At 40.2% G+C, this 19,499-nt stretch overlaps 2 protein-coding genes across 2 annotated transcripts in view; one reads left to right on the top strand and one right to left on the bottom strand.

The window, feature by feature from the left end:
• Nucleotides 1–397: 397 nt before the first annotated feature.
• LOC146366127 (putative E3 ubiquitin-protein ligase UBR7) lies at nt 398–4,005 on the bottom strand. The gene is made up of 11 exons (XM_084914625.1): nt 3,764–4,005; nt 3,324–3,457; nt 3,179–3,239; nt 2,986–3,081; nt 2,843–2,896; nt 2,651–2,756; nt 2,437–2,564; nt 1,519–1,713; nt 1,251–1,407; nt 1,081–1,142; nt 398–999 (listed from the first exon to the last, which is right to left on the bottom strand). Exons 1-11 carry the CDS (start codon nt 3,878–3,880, stop codon nt 916–918), a joined length of 1,194 nt encoding a protein of 397 aa, XP_084770751.1. The 5' UTR covers nt 3,881–4,005; the 3' UTR covers nt 398–915.
• Nucleotides 4,006–6,190: 2,185 nt separating this feature from the next.
• The window catches only part of LOC146366126 (inositol-tetrakisphosphate 1-kinase-like), a 32,364-nt gene continuing 19,055 nt past the window's right edge, over nt 6,191–19,499 (top strand). The window contains exons 1-3 of the mRNA XM_084914290.1: nt 6,191–6,426; nt 6,917–7,068; nt 11,885–11,909. Coding sequence (XP_084770416.1) covers nt 6,974–7,068; nt 11,885–11,909 — 120 coding nt within the window. The 5' untranslated portion in view covers nt 6,191–6,426; nt 6,917–6,973. The remainder of the gene's footprint in view (nt 6,427–6,916; nt 7,069–11,884; nt 11,910–19,499) is intronic.

Below are 19,499 nucleotides of genomic sequence, written 5' to 3'. Positions count from 1 at the left end.
GAAGCTTTTGGACTGTAGAGAAAGCCAGACGAATGACACAGAACCCACACATGCGCAGGGAGAACACAAAAAGGCGCCAGCTGACCCAGAACCGTCTCACTGTGTGACAACAGTGCAAACCACTGACATGGTCAAAACAGACAAGCAAACATAATATTTTTTAAGTTAAAAAATAGAAGGCTGACATAATATGAAAAGGTGCATCTGCTCTATAACCTACCAAAGTTTAAAAAACAGCATGCTTACAGTGCTTCTGTGTCCATTATCTACTTAAATTACTCTCAGCTATTTATTTATTTTTTATTTTTTTAAATAAAAACATCATTACAAGTTTCTTGAAAGGGGGGGTGGGTTTATGCCTGAAACTCTTTCCATAATTTGCAGGAAATAACCGTCAGAAAGTAGATCTGGTTTTATAATATAAAATAAAAAGCTCCAATGCATGCTCTTGTTCAAGTTTTAGTTTACCTTACAGCAGATTTCTAGTACTTTTATTTTGAGCATTAGTATTTTCATCACAGTGAGTCTTTCACATGACATTTACAGACCGGTTTGTCTTAGCAGTGCAAGGATTATGGCATCAAATTCAGCCAAACTCACATACTTTCACACAATAATCATGTTCATTCAACATAAACTCTGTATGTTCACAAATGTAGTAGTGTGCAATATTTATGTGAGGTAAACTTTGATCACAATCTTTAAAGTTGAGGCATCATCATAACCCAGTTATGACACGAACCTCAAACCTTCAAATAATAAAGCAAAAACTTGAAACTAAAACTTTTTTTTTTAACCCCCAACTTCAAACATCACATTGATTGCAGCAAAACGGTTTATTCAAGAGGAGGGTGACACATTCAGTCCAGACAGCCCGTGAACATGGCGTACGGTGGCAGCAGAGTGGACACCTTGTTACTGATTTCCGTCGCTGGTTCTGCGTCTTTTTCTGGCCTGCAGCTCCTCAAAGAGTTGATGTACAGCTTCGACTGTGACTGTCTGATGTAGACACAGAAGTGTTAGGTCTGAGATTTGAGCAGAAGAAAGAAGATGTGACTCACATAGACATCCACTTCTCACCTTTCCTTCAGAGGCACACTGCTCTAAAAATTCACTGACTGAGGTCGTCAGCTCGTTGAAACCTGAGGGAAGAACACAAGATTAATTAGTCCGCCGCATCAATGCGCCAGTGCTTTGAATTTCACTTTACGCAGGACAACTGACCCCGTGGCTTCCCTCCCTATCCTCACCGTAAATGACCTCCAGCTGCTGTACACGGTCCATTGAGTTCATTAGCGCCATCAGTGGGTGCTGTCCGAAGGGCTCATGCAAGCCTCTCTTCTCATAGGCCAGAATAGTGTCAGACTGATCCAAGAGAAACTGCACCTCAGCAGCAACATAGGCCCTCTGAGGAAATGCAGCACACAGGGGACAGGCATTCGGAAACAGGAATAACTTGCAGCATTCTGGCTTTTGTGAGTCTACATTACAATCTTGGAGCTAGAAATTCTGTCTCACCTTGCAGCTCGTGCAGGTGCAAAGCTCAGCGCGCCAGCTGTAAGGCCAGAACACCGCTCCCCGTCTCAGCCTCTCTAGCCCGCGGGCCTGCAGCTCCTTCAGCTTGCACTCCACAATTTTCGTTGTAGCCATCGCAGGGCTGCCTGTCATTTCCTCGTGAGTTCGTTTGCCAGGGGAACTCCTGTTTACAGCTTCCTATGACACAAATGAGATTGGGTGAGTGACTGTATTATACAAGAGGCACAGGCACACCTGGGCTTGGTGAAACATCTCCACTCATGCAGGAATGCAGACGCATCCTGGGGAAGTCTCACTGCGAGTGACGCGGTAAGACGGTTGGGCGATGAAAATCGCCAGTTTACAGTAAGCTAGCCTGTGAAGCCCGACCAAAGTCATCTACAGAGCAGAGGAAGCTGTGCCTCATGGGTCATTTCTCCTCTAATTACCCCAGAGGAGAGGAAAGCACGATAACAGGAGCTGGTGCCTGCTGTCTGGCTCATATTCTGCTCATTACTCTCCAGCCCCACCTAGTGGCACACTGGCATTCAGAAAAGTTGGACAGTGTTGCTCCAAATGAGGTCACAAAATAGACAAAGGTAAAATATACTCCAGAACATAAATAGGAGAGTAACAAAGCAAAGCAAGTGGTAAACACAGCAAGATAGATTATGGATTCCTTTCAACTTAAATTATTTTTTGTTTTGTTTTTTATAATGTCATTTATGCATTATGAGAATAATAAGAATAACACAACTAAAAGAATAAACATGTAAACATAGATCTGAATTCAAATGCCATTGTTTGATTATAATTAAGTCAAATGTAAAGTAATGTTCTGGCCTCATTTTAACTTGCACAAAGCCATTTTTAGTTCTCCACTATCCCAGAATCCATGCAAACAGCAGAACCGTTTCTCACCTCTGGTTCTGTGCGCTCATCACTAGAGGACGGTTCCTCATCCTTTCTTTGACCAGCCTCACGGTCTTCCCCCTCAATGTCGACCTCTACTTCCTCTTCGGCATCACCCACTTGGATCACAGGCGGAACTAAATGGAAAAGATGAATTTATGATTATCTGAATTTTGCTGCTAAATGTCTGCCTAGTTAGCTACAATCAAAAAAATGTTGTTACCTGCGATGTGGGCAGCATACGTCCACAAGAAAGGAGCCTTGTTCATGCAGGCCTCACATACCATCTCTTGAAGCTCCTCGGGTTCAACCACAGGGCAACCTAAGTGCTATTTAAGGCCAAAAATAAATAAATAAAAGAGCAGAGGACTCACAGAAATGATAACATGCAGATCAAAAATCCTCTCAAGCTTACCCTGCTGTGAAACCAATCCTCACAGATGACGCACTGAATCATCTCGTCTTCATCCTGTTAAACAGATTTATTTATATATAGCCACAGATGACAGAGAAACAAGCAGCAGGGTTTAGGGTGAAGAAAAAAAAAAAAAGACGGACCTGGTCATCTGTGTCTGGGTATGGCCGGTGACACGTGCAGTAGAACCCACTGAAGTTGTGATTGTAGCGATTTCTAACATTTTCCTCTTCTTTAACCTAAAAAGAAAGAGGGGGAATGAACAATTGAAACAACTGGAACGTATGGCACACGTGGCAAACACATCTGGGAGACAAGAGATTCAAAGCATCTCACAGGATTTAGCTGGCAATGGAAGCCCCCAAACTTTCTGTTTCCACAATCACAGCGAAAATTTCTGCAAGAAAAATAGAAATATTAGAAAACTGTGGCCATAAAGCTGAATGCTCAGTCTACTCAGTCAACATAGAAAGATTTTTACCTTTTGGTATACAGTTCAAAGATGTCGTGTCCATCATGGCATTTATTGGCGCAGGCCAGACAAACCCCAGCACGCTCTGCATCATTTGGAGTGCAAGTGTTGCAGGCAAACACCGCCTGTCTCTTCACATAACCCTGCAGAGCAACAACACAAGTGGCATCAACACACAGCATCAATTCACAAAATATTACTGATTTGACATCCGTAACAAAGAGAAAATGTGCTTTAACACAACAATACTTCCACCGTGCTTCTCATAAACATCGGTGACGAGAACCACACAGAAACTCAGCGGTGCAGATTGCAACATTTAACACAAAGAAAAACAAAACGCTTACAATGCACAGACTACACTACAATGCAGCATTTGGAAAAGGCTACTAGGCGTACAATGGGCGACACACAGGCTGCAGGGCTGCTGTGCAGGAAGCTTCTCCTACCTTGGAGTAAGAGCAGTTGTCTGGGTCGCTCCCAGCCAGCACACACAAAGCCTTCTCGAGCTCTTCTTCGCTGGTAAGAATATCATCAATATCCGAGTCGCCCTTGTTCGCTGCCATTCTGGGAAGTGAGGGTAAAGATGACTCCAACGTAAACAATGAAACACCGAAGACTGAGCAGCAGCCGCGGTAGCGCCACACTGTTGACAAACGACTGTTCCTGGCGGGAGTTTAGGCCGAGACCACGTGGAGGAAATGACGCAAGATACCGATTCACGACCTGCTATTGTTTAAAAAAATAAATAAATAAAATTTTAAAAAACGAATTTAAAAAAATTAAACTCTACTGCGCTTTCATTTTCAGTGGTTCCCTTAAAAATCTAGTAGTGTTTTATTTATTATTATATATATTTTTTAAAGTACTTTTAAATAAAAATAAACACATTACAACGCAATAAGCAAAATAACAGTAACATATATAGAACAAAAACACAATCCAAAGATATTTTACTCATCTTACAAGCGGTAATCTATCTTTAATAATAACTTAGAGCTGATTTAGGAAACATTAGTTCATCCTTTATCAAAAAATTGAACGTTAGCTATTATAAGTGGCCCCTAATAATAAAATAGATTCCGTTTCGGGACTGTTTCCGTTTTGGGGTTTACGAATTAATGGCTGTTGCACAAACAAGTACGACTGATTTTTATCTGTTTATTTTCTTTTTTTACATATATATATTTCTTTGTTTGGATCTAGCATCACAAAGGCTTTAAAAGGGCATATCAGGAGAAGATGTTTAAGTGTTAATTCGCCCAATATGTAAATAGACGAATTGCCTTAAGTTTTGTCTGTAGACATAGGCAATGGTCATATTTCAATAACAGCTGGCGTATATTTCTCAAAATAGAAACAAGTTGTAAATTGGTGAGTGGTGTGAATTATCATAAAAGGAAAACAAAAAAACTCTCCACTCCAGTGGAAACAATGGAAATGAACAGTGCTGGTCCCAAAGAAGGAGAGGCGAGGGAGCAAGAAAATAATAGAGCTCTCTGTAAGTTTAAAGAATATAATATACCCTACCCTTTTTTATGGTTTAGTCTGTGGTCTGTCCTCCTTCCAGCCACTTGAGCAGCGTCCGTTGTGTATTTTTGAAATAGTTTAGTTTTTGAAAACCTCGTAGAATTAAGAATTGTATTCAATTAGATTCTGGACAGGTTGGGTGCGTGGATTTAGATGGATTTAATGGATGGGTTTAAAACAAAATAAAATCCAAACCCCTGCATGTGTGGCTATTCAAGCGATTAGCTGAACAGTATCTAATTTGGGATGGCAAACAAATCCAGAGCATCGAAGAAATAACAGAGAAATTGGGACTGGGGGAAATTGTTTGCAGGCGAAATATAGAGTTGAATCCATAATAAATAACATTTTAAAATTGTGAATAACATAATGAATAACACCTGGCATATAGCAAGTGCAATTAAGCCAAAACATGAGTGTTAATGTGCTACCTTTTTACTAACTGAAAGCCTATAGGAGCTGGATTTTTAACCTTTGGATCACCACGTGCAGGACTTCACAGCACTCCAAGAAAGACTTGATGAAAGCATAAGCAGCAAAAACAAATCCCTTTAGGCACAAAGGCCAAATGTTTCTGTCCTCAGTGCTAGATATTGTACCCAGTACTCATCACAATAAAACTTCACTAAAATCATAAAAGTGTGTGATATTAAAAATAAATAGAAACAGCAGCAGCTGTTTGTTGTGGTTAACACCTGCAGAGGTGTTCGCGCACAAACACACGTGCCGTTGTTTCCTTCCTGTCTCTCTCTTGCACTCCCTCTAATGATCTTCATATTCCTTTTCTCATTTTATAACACTGACTGTGGCATTCCACAAATTCTGATTTATAAGCTTTTGTTGTTGGTTGTTTTTGTGCCACTTGGATGGAAACCCCCAATCGCTGACTTTTAATTAGATGCCTTTTCAGTTTTTGCGTTTAAGCATGGGGAAAACATGTTGGACGTTTCGATAGTTTTCCAAGGGATGGCGCTAGTGTGACATGCTCTTGTCTGTTCCTGGTCAAAAACCCGAAGAGACGATGAATGTGGAGGGACGAAATAAGTATTAACGCATCTCATCATTTATTATTAGAAAGGCAAATCAACAGAACTTGTTCTAATTATTCAAATCATGAATTAACATTTGAGGGGTTTGAAATGGGAAAATATGACGATAAAAAAAAAAAATATATATATATAGTTAAGGGACGTCTTTTCGTTAATTATGTTGTTACATTTTATAGATAAACAATGACTCGATTATTCTATATCATAACAGGAAAGATAATCATTAGTGGAAGCAGGAAGGCGCATGAAAGCAAGACGCGCTGTGATTCGACAGTCAGTCAGGCAGGGGTGGTGTTTTCCGAGGGCTCGTGAAGGCGGCATCAGTCTCCTGGATCCTGGGTGTGTGCGGGCAGTCCAGTTCAGAGACTGAGAGAGAAAACACCAGCAACATCTCAACGTGAGCCCAGCGGTGCCTGTCATCTGTCACCGTGCTTGTTACTCCTTCTCCAGCGAGCGGACTAAGAATGGGAAACTACGCGAGCTAGTTTCTGAAGAGAACGCAAATTCAAGGGGAACTGTGCTAAAACTGCCAGGTTAGTTAGCTCTCTATAGCCTCCCGATGTCAGCTTTATCTAGTTGAGGGAGTTGCCTTATTTTTTAGGTAACCAGTAGCTGTTTCCACTAACAATTCACTCATTTCTTATGTGCACGTAGTACGACTGTGTTCAGCCTGTAAAGCTGGGAAGCTAGCTTGCGTTTCCTAATTGCACGCCAACGGTTAGCTCTGGAGATTGTCACTACATAGCTAGCCAGCTAACGTTAGCAGTTGGGGTTAGCAAAAGGGGGTCTGTGTGGGATTCGCTGATGCTCAGCCAGATTCACTGTAATATTACGTTTGGAAACTATATCATGCTAACCACAAGACCGTGAATATCCAAGAGACAGACTGGTAGAAGACGTCACTTATTACTTTGGAGCAACGTATCAGTAACCGAGCAGTGAACTTAATTATTCCCCAGATTGCTCCCTGGTTGGCTGTTGTGACACTAACGTGTGTGGGGGGGTCTGTTCTCGTCTGTCCAGGTTGAGTCATTAGTTGCACCATTTACCTGCAAAAAAAGGACCAGGGGCACAGTGGAAATGCAGACTTTCCTGAAAGGCCGGAGAGTCGGCTACTGGCTCAGCGAGAAGAAGATGAAGAAACTGAATTTCCAGGCCTTTGCTGATCTGTGCAGGTTAGTTAACTAACTCCAGTTTATTGTGTGCAGATGAAATGATTGAAGAACAGCCGTCAAACTACATGCATTCACATAGTTGGCCCCTATGGTTAACAAGTTATGTGACAATTCATGGAAACTTCCCCTTAAGGCTCTGTGACAAGGAGGAATCTTCTCACAGATTTAAGCCCTTAGGCACTTTTCACACAAACGTGCTCACCAAATGTCAGTGAGTGACATCCCTACTCATGCATGCTAAGCATTTAAGGTTGCTGATGTGGCCTGAAGCCGTTCTGCTAATCTTCTTTTCTGTTGTATTGTGAAGAAATGGGTTCCCCAAAGGATCTGGCACAAGTCTGTTTTGTGTATGTCCTGGCACAGTGCTTGTTGGTGCACGGTAAATGTGTAACAGGATAAGCTGACAAAACCAGTTTTATTATTAGGTCAGTTGGCTCAGAGCGTTAAACTTTAAAGCAGCTAAATGTGGTCTAAAAGAAAAAGTCTCTTCCTTATTATTAACGTATCTAAAAAGTAGCATTTGATGTTAAACTCTGACCACCATATCATTTTTTTATCATATGTAGATGGAACAGTGCTAGCTCAGTCTGAGGCTTTTGTCTCTGTTTATCGACAGAAAATAAGGCTGTTCTTACCAAATGCATCGTCCTAACATGAGTTTAGTCAAGGATGTATCTATTTGCTGGAGTAAGAATTTGCACAGATTCCCCCAGCCTTGACAGACGCATCTATGTGAGTGCTGTGTGCACACTATTTTGTTGTGTCTCTTATCCAGCTGAGTCATGTGTTACACAAGCTGAAGGGCCTATATTTTCTTAGCAGATGTGAGCTCGTCCTTGCTGTTTTACAATAGGTGCTGTACAGTATATCAGATTGTCAAAGGGCATTAGGGCGAGACAGCTGCTTTATAGTCTCTCATTGAAACAGCTGCCTAGCTGCTGGTGATGCAGCAGTCTGACGTTTTCAGTACAGATACTGAAGTACAGTACCAGGTTTGGGTACCATTCGGATACAAGTGCTAATGGACTTGAGATTTTTCCACTAATATGAGCCCTGACTTAGACGTTGTTTCCCAACTTTGTAAACAAAAAATTTTAGTAATAAATGAGCAAATACATTTAAAGCGAGGTTAAAAAAAAAAGAGGAAAAAAAGACAAAACTCTGTGCTTTTATTAGTTTCTGTCTTCTACTCTCAGTTTCATCCTGTAGGTGTCTTTTTCAGTGTGTGCAACTCCCCAGACACTTCAGACTGTATGAAAGGGTGAGAGAGAGAAGCTCTAGCTGGTTCACTGTGCCGTTCTTTGTTTTAGTAGGTATCATACTAGTTTCCAGTATAAGTATTTGGCTCGATGTGACCTTACCTACTTGCACTGTATGAGGGCTAGTTATCACATAGTAACATGTCTTGAAAATCTGAGAGAGGCTGGACAAAACAATGTAATCTCTGGTCCTGTGATTTTGCACACATGTGCCCCAGTAGATCAGATATGTTGATATGTTCCAGAAGGATTTTCACCTTTTCCAACAGTGTGTTGCCTCATAAAGCAACCTGATTGAGTCAGCACAGATTACCACACTGTAATCCACGAAACATTTTTAATCTCTACATAAAGCTCCGAGCATACCTCCCCTCCTCCCTGCATCCTGCTCACCACCTTCTTCCCTATGAGCTGGATATAGGTTTGTTCGATATGTTTGACACGAAGAGCTCTGGCTCAGCATTAAGAATTGGTCTTTGTGATGCATAGCCTTTGAAAACTGCAACAAATGGCACAGCAGATAACTGCAAATGAGCCACAAAGTGAATGTGGCTTGTATATGTTCACACATGACTACTTCTCCCTGTTAGTCAGGGAAACTTTTCTTCAAGTTCTCCTTTTCCTACTCCAGTCATGCAGCATAGAAAACAAATGTTATGAGGAAAGGAAGGATGGCACTAAGAAGACCCTACCACCTTGCATGTATGTTTTCTAAAAAGCTGCGACTTTTGAAAAGAGGTACAGGATGTGGCAATTTCAAACTTTATCTGGACCTGGTGTTGTGCGTCTGAGTAAGTCTGTTCCAAATTAAAGAGACTTTATGCAATATTAAATTCCTTTAGTGACCCTTTGTGCTTAATTTCACGAAGTGCAATTTTTACTTGATGGTTTAAATTTATCTGTTTCCCTGCATCATTTATTATTATGAAAGATAAACCATGTATCAGTGTTACTTTTAAACAGTGACTGGACAGAATTTCCCCTGTTATCATGTGGTAAGCAGCTGACATTGTGTGTGCCTCATTGAGGAGTCTGTCCTGTCTCTTGCATCTGGACTTTGGGGTTCCTGCTGGTCAGAGCTAGTTGAGTTTATGTCCGCATGTCAGCTTGCACAGCAGTTGAGAGGCATCTTTTCAGTTGGCACACATGGCTGATGCTTTAAAAAGCAGCAACCCTGATTTTCATTAGATTATCTGAAAATATTATTTTCTCATTCTTCAGTTTCACCACAACTCTAATCTACATTATACTACAATATACTAATAATAACAAATGCAAGGAGTTTACTGAAATTGTTGGAAGACTTGTATAAAAACCTGGGATGAGCAGAAAAAGATAAATAAACTAATAATTAATAACATGTATATTTAAAAGGTAAAAGGTCTCCAATTCAAGAGCAAGAGGAGAAGAGAGGAAGAGCCTCTAGTCTAAAAGTCTGTGCCAAATCAAATATGTGAATCCATCTGCTGTGGTGATCCCATGTGAGTAAGGGAGTAGTCGAAAGAAGCTTTGTATTTTTTGACTAGCAAAAATCAGCTGCCTCTCCAGAATGTTCTTCATGCCGTTTAGCTCACAGTCGTTGGAGCAGAACATCAATTTCTGAATTTTCAAAATCGAGAGTAATTCATTTAATCTAGGTCTTAAACAGATAAAGGTTAAAAATAAATAAATACCGCAAAGTATAGCTGGCTGACCCACCTAAGTAAAGTCCCATGGAGTAAAATATTAACAGACAAGTCTTGAATATCTTCATGGCCTACGTTTTCCCTTGGATAATAATTGGTACTTTAAAAAAATAATTTTTAAAAATGCTCAAAATACTTTTCTGTATGGTTAACTAGCTATGCATAAAATGTTATTTACTTTATGGTCACCATCTCATTTACACCCTTTGTCAACTTGGTAACTGCTAATGCCACACGATGTGCCTTAAATGCTAAACTTCCAGGTTTATAGATGTACAGTGTGCCTGTATCAAAGTGGTTGTGTATGTGTGTGTGAGAGAAAGGTTTCCCTTTCACTGTGTCGACCGTGTAACAATATAGCAGAGCAGAGGATCTCCATATCTCACGAAACTAAAGACCTCATTCACGTCGCATGAAACACACCAGCTGCAGTATTAAATATCCACATTGTTGTGAAGCGGTGAATGGTTGCACTGCTGTTACCATGGGACTGCAACCTCAAAAACTGCTTGCTTGGAAAGGATGAATTGGATGTAGTGTTAGGCTGGTGGTGTTCTCTTTGTGAATTCCCCCAACTAGGAGTTGCTGCATTAAGCATTGGAGTTTTTCCTGTTATGCTTTGCTGTGTAGAAACTCTTTGGCTAACTTTCTGAATTGACCTAGTAGGGTTTCGCCGAGCCAGCTGAACCAGGATTGTGCAAATGTCCTCTCTTCTGCTTTCTGTTTGGGCTGAGGTTTTCCTCTCAGTGTAGGTGTTGGGACCGGCATACACCCAGCAGGTTTAAATGTGTGGTGCCAGTTTAGTAATGCTCTTTTCTCAAAAGAGACAAGCCATCTCACATTTAAATTTATGCATATATATTTAAATACTGCTGTGTCCTATTGTTTTTTTATTTCTACCCAAAGACTAGTATTTCTGTGCTGTTCCCAAAAGGTAGAAACTGCACAGAAACTGCAGTTTCTCCAGGTCTGTGGGTGGGATTTAGTATTTCCATCATAATAATCTTACTTGCAGATAAATTTTGTGGCTAAATTAAGATAATGTTTCATTTATTTCCTATCTTCAGATAGGCTTATGTGTCCCTGGTTCAGGCATCTTACTGTTCATGAAGTTAAACTATTGGAGAGATATGAGTTTCTGTTTTATTCCTCTTATGGAGGGGAACTCCTTTGATGTGAATTTACATAAAGATTTGTGTTAGATTAAAAGGTAGTGGTTCTCAAAAACTTTTTCAAAATTCACACCACGTGTACTACCAATTTTAATCTTTTTATTTGTGTCATTAGCAATAAAAAAAAGCAGATTTAGTTGAATTTTAGTTAAGTAAAGTTTGGTGTGATGACATCAGCACACTCTTGTTTGTTTAGTTTCCCTTAGAACTTAGTATTTGGTTTGGGGGAAAATTATGGGGAAAAAACAGTTTCCACACCCCACCTGCAGTGGCTCAGCACCCCACAGTTGGAGAAGCCACTGTTATGAAAGCAGGACAAGTGCGGACAAATGATTGAGAAACATGTCTTACATGGTGTAACACAAATGGAAAAAGAAATATTTAAAATCAGACCAATCTTACATCATTTAGCTGTGTATGTGTGCACGCGAGCGAGCTTGCGCGTGTGTTTTGTTTTATTTATTTATTTTTAATTCTGCTTTTCACTTCCTATCAGTCTTCTGCTCTGAATGTTTGAGCCTACGTATGTACGACTCAAAGACAACAGAGGCATCTTCACCTACACTACATGATATACTTTTATATAACACGCCTTTAGCGTTTAGGTCCTTAAATAAACAGCAATGTCTGTTTCTGAGCATTTTCATCTTATATCTTCTACAAAATAAAAAGTCTTATTTTTTTTTGTCCTTTTTTTCAGGAAAAGAGGAATAGAAGTTGTTCAGGTAAGAAGAGCACACAGTTTGATTTTTTTGTGTGTGTGTGTTTTTTACTTCTTTAGTCATGTGTTTGTTTGTTTGTGCTGTGATACTTTTGAATCTCTGCTATTCATATTTGATGCCTGAAAGTCAATCCACCTACAACACTTGATATATGACATTTGATATATTTCTTTGGCCAATTACTAAGTGCATAACCTCCTACAGACAGGATGTAGTTTTTTCACAGTCTTGCTTTTTTTGTATGTAAGCGTCATTGGTCACAGTATATCACAACAGCCCATGTTCCTTGTTAAGCTGTGATGAAAGTCATCCCAACTTGATATTTCAACACCTGACCTCAATTCAACTTGTTTGTCACAAGAGTCTATTTGGGCGAGCAGCTTCTCATGTTGTGAGTGTGTGTGTGTGTGTGTGGAGGGTTGAAGCATTCAGATCCTCAGTTAAAAGTCATATCAGTAGAAATACTTTTATGATATAAAATTGCATAAATAGAAGAAGATACAGCTCTTTTCAGTGGGAGCTGTTGGAGTACCAAAATAAATACTAGTCTGCCTATAGTAATAATTTACCTCTGAGTGCTGAGCTATGTCCCAGTAAATACGGACCTCAGGGAAGGAAAAGCTGCTGTCATTAACAGCTCTTGCACAGCATACTATAGAGTGTAAGTAAGCACAGGCCATTCAGCAGCATAGTAACAATTGTCACTGAGTACTGGGAGCTCGGTGCACAACAGTATCTGTCACTTAGAGTGCTCTCTGAAATTAAAGAGGAAATTATCCTGCCTTTCTCTCAGCCTTTTACTTTGTTTCTTTTTATCTTGTGGGATTGGGTTTTGTTTTTTTTCTCCTTCACTTTGAGGTTATTTTTTTCCTCTCACTGTGCTGACAATATCAGCACACCCAGAAAGAGTCTTGTCCTGGGAATAGTCCCAAAGTAAGCAGGGCTTTGTTTCCCACTATGCATTCAGCCCCTCCTGGGAGACCGCAGATCCTCACAGGCCCAAAGTTAGGATGTACCCAGGGCTTGGAACGGTGCTGCTATCTTCTCTGTTACTAGTTCTTCTACAACTACCTGCTTTTCACTGTTGTGGGGTTTTTTGTTTTTTGTTTTTTTTCTCCTACTGACTTCTACAAATCAGCATAAACTTGTTATTTTTAGCTGGGCTGTCACTGCCAGTCGAGACAGTTCAGTTTACTAACAGAGCCAGAAGTGTTTTTGAATGCACACCAATGATTTGGGTGGCTGCACTGTGTCCGTTCCTGTCTGCAGTGTCTTGGCCACATCAGAAACAAAGATAACAGTATCCGTTGTCCTACTTTACAAAGATTTAGTTTCCTATTGCACTAGTGAATTTGGAGCCTGTGGACTCTTATTTTCTAATCTATGATATGTTTTCTGATGTTTAGACCACTGGGATAGTGTATATATGGGGAAAGTCAAAACATAGGTCTGCGTTAAACCCAGTCTTTCTGGAGAGGACACAGGGAGACGGAAAGCAGGTAAACAAATTAGTCTTGAAGTTTTAATTGGTTTAGAGACTTAGAAAATTAGAGTAGTGGGAAGATTATTATTGTTTGGTCACTGTTTTAAGCTTTTAAGAAAGCATACAACTTTCGCTATTTTTGTGGATATCAAGTCAATTTAACCTTCTTTTGCTGCTTGGTGCAGTTTTTTTTTTTTTTTTTTGTCAGCCAGTGTAATCGGCTAACCTTGTTCCATGTGGTCTGACAGACAGGCTGGCACTTGTGCTATCAAGTCAACCCTGGAAATCCAAGGCTAAATGAATCCTTTAGGCATAAAAACCTGTTGATTCATTGTCGGTTTACAGCCTTAATGCACAATAAATTGCTTGTTTTCTATGTGCTGTATGTACGACTTTGATCAATCAGAAGTGTTTTAATGAAACCACCCAACAGCTTCTCAAGTAGAAACTTCTTTTTTTTTTCGTCTTTTGTTATATCAGATTTGTGTATGTATGGCTTTTGGATAGTTTGTTGGACAAAAGAAGCGAAAAATCTTTTTAAGTTCAGGTCCCCACCAATAGTAAATGGGTAAATCACAGCCCCACTGTGATTTGTTTTACAGACCAGTTGTTTTTTGTCTTGTTTTGTTGTTGTGTAGAAAAAAGCTCCAAAGTTGAAGTGACAGAGTTAATGAGGTGCACTTCCCGAGAGGTTGTATTCCCCAAGAGGTTGAAAGTGGTTATGACGTCACCTCGTGTGAACAGATCTTTGCTAAATCTGGCTGCCCAAGGGACTTAATTTTATATTTCTGTTTTCAGTGTGGGAAACCCTTCTGTATGTATATGCGTCAGGACTGACGAAAGTGAAAAAGATTCCTTTGTCAGACTTTAATGATTTTTCCTCTAGGCTCTACCAAGGCTTACCTTTGCTGTACCCCTCATCCCTCTCATCTTTCCATTACCTCCCCTGTGCACGTTTTTGAAGCTCATCAATACTGACCCTTTAGCACTGAGTCTACAAGAGCCAATTTCCCCATGATCCCTACATTAGCTTGTGTATATCATGGATATGATGAGATTAACTCACCAGGGTTGTTCTCCTGAAAGCCAGTATTCTCTCTCTCAGAAAAAGGAATCTCAAATGATGAGTCATTATTTGAGTTGGCTGCCCAGAGAAACTTATCAAGTCGCTGTTTTTATTATCCTTAGTGCTTCAAAAATTTAAAGGTAATTTCCGGCATACTACTTTATCTCGTCCCCCAGTTTTTATGTGACATGTGTGCAGTGTAGTGGGAGTTCAGGGGTGGTTGACGAATGATGTAGTCAATGGTCTGAATACAATGGACTGTGCAGTGCCTCCTTTATCTTATCAGCTCTTGTCAGTGGGCTTGGTACAATTATGCTGATGCTTTATTTCTTCATCTCACCTGAAAACATCTTGACAGTTTGTTCATTTTCATCCTACATGACTTGGTCCGCCTTTTAAGGAAGTTACTTAAAGTTTTCGTAAGCTACCTACAAAAGCAGTAAAATCAGACCTGTCTTAATGGTGGGTAACCTTTACTTAGCAAAGCATTTATGTTGATCGTGTGATGAAAGGCAGTTCCTCAAAAGCTTTAATTGCACAATCAATTCAGCAGGGATAAGTCTTCTCTCTGTAAACTGCTGAGGAGAGAGCCATTAGCCTAATTAGCTCCCAGTTTGACTTTCCATACAGTTTTTATGTGGAGAATTTGGAGACTTACCTTTTGTGTTAATCTTTTGCTGATGTGAGATATGTCTGGCAGCCACAGTTTGTCTTAGGCTTGTGCATGCATGTTTTTTTTTTTTTTCTTTTCTTTGTTGCACACTCACCCTAGCGTGCCATCATTGGAACATGGCATACAGAATAAATGATTTATCACGTCTGTTTGTGCTCTGCACATACTCTTTGGGTTTGCCTGACAACAAAGCAAAAGTCAGGTGTGATGCAGCTGAACTAGAATAAGATCTCTAACAGACTAAGCAGAGGCATCGCCAAATAATGACTGTGGTCCTTATAATTTGTGTGCAGTGTACTTACTGATGAGCAAAGCACTCCACAAGCTTTGTCTTTGCTGTTTGCTTAAGATCATGAATGTTAGTTTCCCATAGGGGAGAGACTGGCCCCACAGCAGAGCTACATCAAAGCTGAAAATATGTTAGCCCTGACCTACCCTCTCCCTCCAGGACCCAGCCTTTTTTCTCCGCTGTCCGTCACCACTACGGCCCACTGCTACCTCTCAGTCCCAGAGGGACTTTGAAAACCATCAGCTGACATTTCTGCTTTTAGCATTTAGAAGGACATCAGTGACTTTTCTGCTGGGTTCTGGGATAAGCTCTAAAGAAGGGTCGTTCTGTCAGTGCACAGGGAGGAGAGAGAGCTTCATCCTGTGTGATGTGTCTTTGCCAATGGGTGATGACCCCACAATCTAGAGTCCTGTTTTTGTGGATGGGCCCTCTGTGTGTCATATAAGCAGAAGATTAAAAGCAGTGCCTCAGTAGAGACAAATCCCCATCAGGCAGGCCCTGTCACACTGCTAGGTAGAGAAAAAAGAAAAAAAGGTGGTTCTTGCCACTGGCGTAGCCCTGTCATCACTACTGCTCACAGCAGCTAGTGTTAAAGACTCAGTAGTTGTTTGACCACAGGTGACAACACATTTTATGAGTATGACTTGCTAACACAGCATCGGTCAGGTCATGGCAGCATGTTTATGTGTTTTATACATCTGCCATATGCTTGCACCACAGTGTCTACGTGTCCTATGACTGCACAATTCCTGATAAACCTGCTGGATAGGCGCAACAATAATTCAATAAAGCAGTGTTTGTTTTTGAAACCTTTTTATTACAAATGCTGTAAAAATTGTTACATAATATGATCGATTGTCTTCCTGTTTCCATTGTATTTCACTTCATGAAACTAGTTGAGTGACTTTTGAATCCACTAGACACTTGTATGTAAAAACTGTACCAGCAATATTTATCAGAAAGCTTTTGCTCTCAGAGGTTTCCAGAGATCTCTTGACTTGGGGTGGGTGATATGATGATTGTAAGATTATGTACTGTGATAATAATATGTTTAACATCTCGAGCTTAAAACAAAACTGAAAGTTTGCCAAAATCAGAGGTTCTGCTCTCCTTAATTTAATATGGTAACAATAAAGTTACATATGCGATCATGTTCTGTACAGTTTCAACTATGTTGGTACATATTAAGCCTTCAGTTCATGTAGTTACAAACAACACAGATGCAGATTCACTTTTCAAGAATCAGTTCATGTTAACATGTTGCTGAAGGGTGTGAACTGAAGGGCATGTTTCTACAGGCAGGAATGTTCAGTGCATTAAAATGAAATCCAACAGTATTAAGATGGCCAGAGGAAGAAATGCCATGTTGATATAGGATAATGAGCTCTTAAAGAAATTCAGCTCAACTTGAAAAGCAGCATGTCGTGACATTTCTTTGCATGGTGGAATATTTTCTGCAGCCTGCATGATGTCTAGTATTCATTGTTCATGCTACACATATGAAAGTATTTCACACCACACTGAAATTCAAATATTTGCCATACTAACAATCTCCCACTCTATGCTAAGAAATATACAAACATGCATTCATGCGTAGTATGATGTTATATTGTAATACATTAGTCTAGTCTGACATCCCATTTGTTGCTAAATTGACCTATAAAATGTAAAAATGTATACTATTGTGGGATTTGAATTAAATATTTGCCTAGGGCATTGAGAGTTTCAACATCTATATGGCCTATACAATGTTTATCCAAAGTTTCATCAAGCTTGGTCTCCTCTGTTACATACATGCATGCTTATGCCATGATTGTTATAGTATGATTGCATTTTCCTCTGTGCAAAATGCTCTTTGTAAAGAACACAATATCTAAACCGATATACCACTCCTGTACAATTGATTTACCAGAGTTCGACCAAAAGTACTCAAGTTAGTAACTAACCATCACAACAATCATTAACCAGAAGATGGCTCTGGAGGTGGCCTATCCTAAACCAACTGAAACTCTGTACAGTTTTACAGTTCTTGCATTGATCCACACCTGTGTGACTAAGGTGTATTCACTCTCAGTTTGCATAATGTCTGGATAGCACAAGGATATTGGGGATCTGCCCACCTCTAGCTTGTTTGGAAAGGTGTGGCTGCATTGTCTTTTGCCTGAGTTTGTCCGATTAGCCCATTAGCTGATTAGCTAATGAGCTAATCATGCTTGTTAGCACTGTGCCTTATACGATTTTTTTTTTCCAGTACCATATTTTGCACATTCAAGAACTGATAATGTGCAAAGTTAAATGTGTAAGGGGTTACCTCAGATCAGACCTTCCCAAAGTGTGGGGCCCGCCCCCTAGGGGGGGCGCAGAGCCATTGCAGGGGGGAAAAGGGAAAAAAAACAACGCTTGGACACTGCTAGCACGGGGCGCCTCCACAAACGCAAACCAGGAGATGAAGCATTACTGAATATGTTTCCAAACCAACTTCCTTCCAAGCCAAAGACTAGAAAATATGATGAAGCATATCTTTCCTTTGGCTTCACCTGCACAAGTGCGGAGGTAGGTCTCCCCTGCAGAATTGGTTTTCCCTTCGTTGGGAGCAGCGCTGGGCTCTTCAAATCACGGACAAACAGTATCCCACAGTTGTTTATGTGTTTGAACCCATTTTGCACAGAGAGGCATTTTTTGAAAAATGTATTGATAGCAATGTTGAATATTATTACACAGGAAAAAACAACTACACGTAAAATAATCACACCGTGAGGCCTCTGCCTTTTGTAAATGGAGGGACAGTAACCGCGTGTGTATGTAAGCGTGTAAAACCTGCAGATAGTCAGATTAACAGTATTTTGACTCTATCTGCCATTCTGCAGTTCATCTCATGTAAACAATAACGTGGCGCACAGCGTGACGTGAAAAAAGGCACATACCTTTGATGTTGCGTGACGAACTCTGTATTCCTCGTCCACACATAAACGCAAAAAAGGAGTTTAAAAAAATCTCCGTTTTCGGTGATTCGAAACGCTGTTTACGTGTGAACAAAACAGCTGCGTTCTCAAAAATACCCGTGTAGGTGTGGACATAGCGTAAAAGAGTTAGTAGTGTATTTTATTACTACCTGTCATTTATTACAGATTACTTGTATTTGCTTAATTATTTACTAAATGTTTGAGGTGTGAAATAAACCGCAATGGAGCAAAATATGGGTGTGTGTGGTTGGAGGATGTGTTTGGGTGTGCGCTCGCGCACGGGGGGGGGGAGAAACATTTTTCTTGTAAAACAAAGAGGGGCCTAGCAAAAAAAGTTTGGGAACCACTGCCTCGGATATTTATGGCTGCCAGATTTTTATTACTATTTTATTGTTAGAAAACACATTGCTGGGGTCTAGCCAGAATTTTCTAATGATTAATGTGTATCAAAGCATGTCTTCACTCATCTAGGCCCCTTTTCTGGAGTTATTTTTTCCTGCCCCGTCTTCACGTCACACATCAAAAGGACCTCTTTAAAAACCAACTGAAAACTGCAATCATGACACCAAACTAACTGTCATTATTTTAAAAGTTGTTATCTCACATAGACCAAACTCCGTCATAACAGTCTAAACACAGCGACAGCCCCGTTGTGGTAATAATTTCATCATGTTCACTCGACACTGGTTGCTAAATTCTAGCATGCATGTGCTAACCTGCATATGCTTTATCAAACTTGGTGCCTTGTTTTGTCTACTTGTTAGCTACTTGGTCTCAGCAGACAGCCCTTTTCAACACTGTTAAACTTCAAACAAATGCTAATTTGGCTTTATCTCAGAGGTTGTCGAATATGCTCAATGAGACTCGAGGTCTAGCCAGAGGGAGGCTGGAGCTTTCAAAGATGATGCCAGAAATAAATCCGGGTGTAATTCAAAGCAAAAAAACAAACTCTTGCTAATCCAAATTTAAAGCGGTAAATAAAGAGGTAGAACACTATGTAAAATCAGTCATCATGATGTTTTTATAACCAAAAAGTCAGAAAATAAAATGTGTTTCCTAGACCAGAACTTACAGATTGAAGAGAGATTTCTGTCTTCTATTAGGAGATTAGGAGTGTAA

This window comes from Perissodus microlepis, chromosome 19, assembly GCF_051167445.1.
Source record: "Perissodus microlepis isolate ML-2025 ecotype Zambia chromosome 19, ASM5116744v1, whole genome shotgun sequence".
NCBI classification, from domain to species: domain Eukaryota; kingdom Metazoa; phylum Chordata; class Actinopteri; order Cichliformes; family Cichlidae; genus Perissodus; species Perissodus microlepis.
The sequence above is the reverse complement of the archived record's forward strand: the minus strand, read 5'-3'. Positions and strand labels throughout refer to the sequence as shown.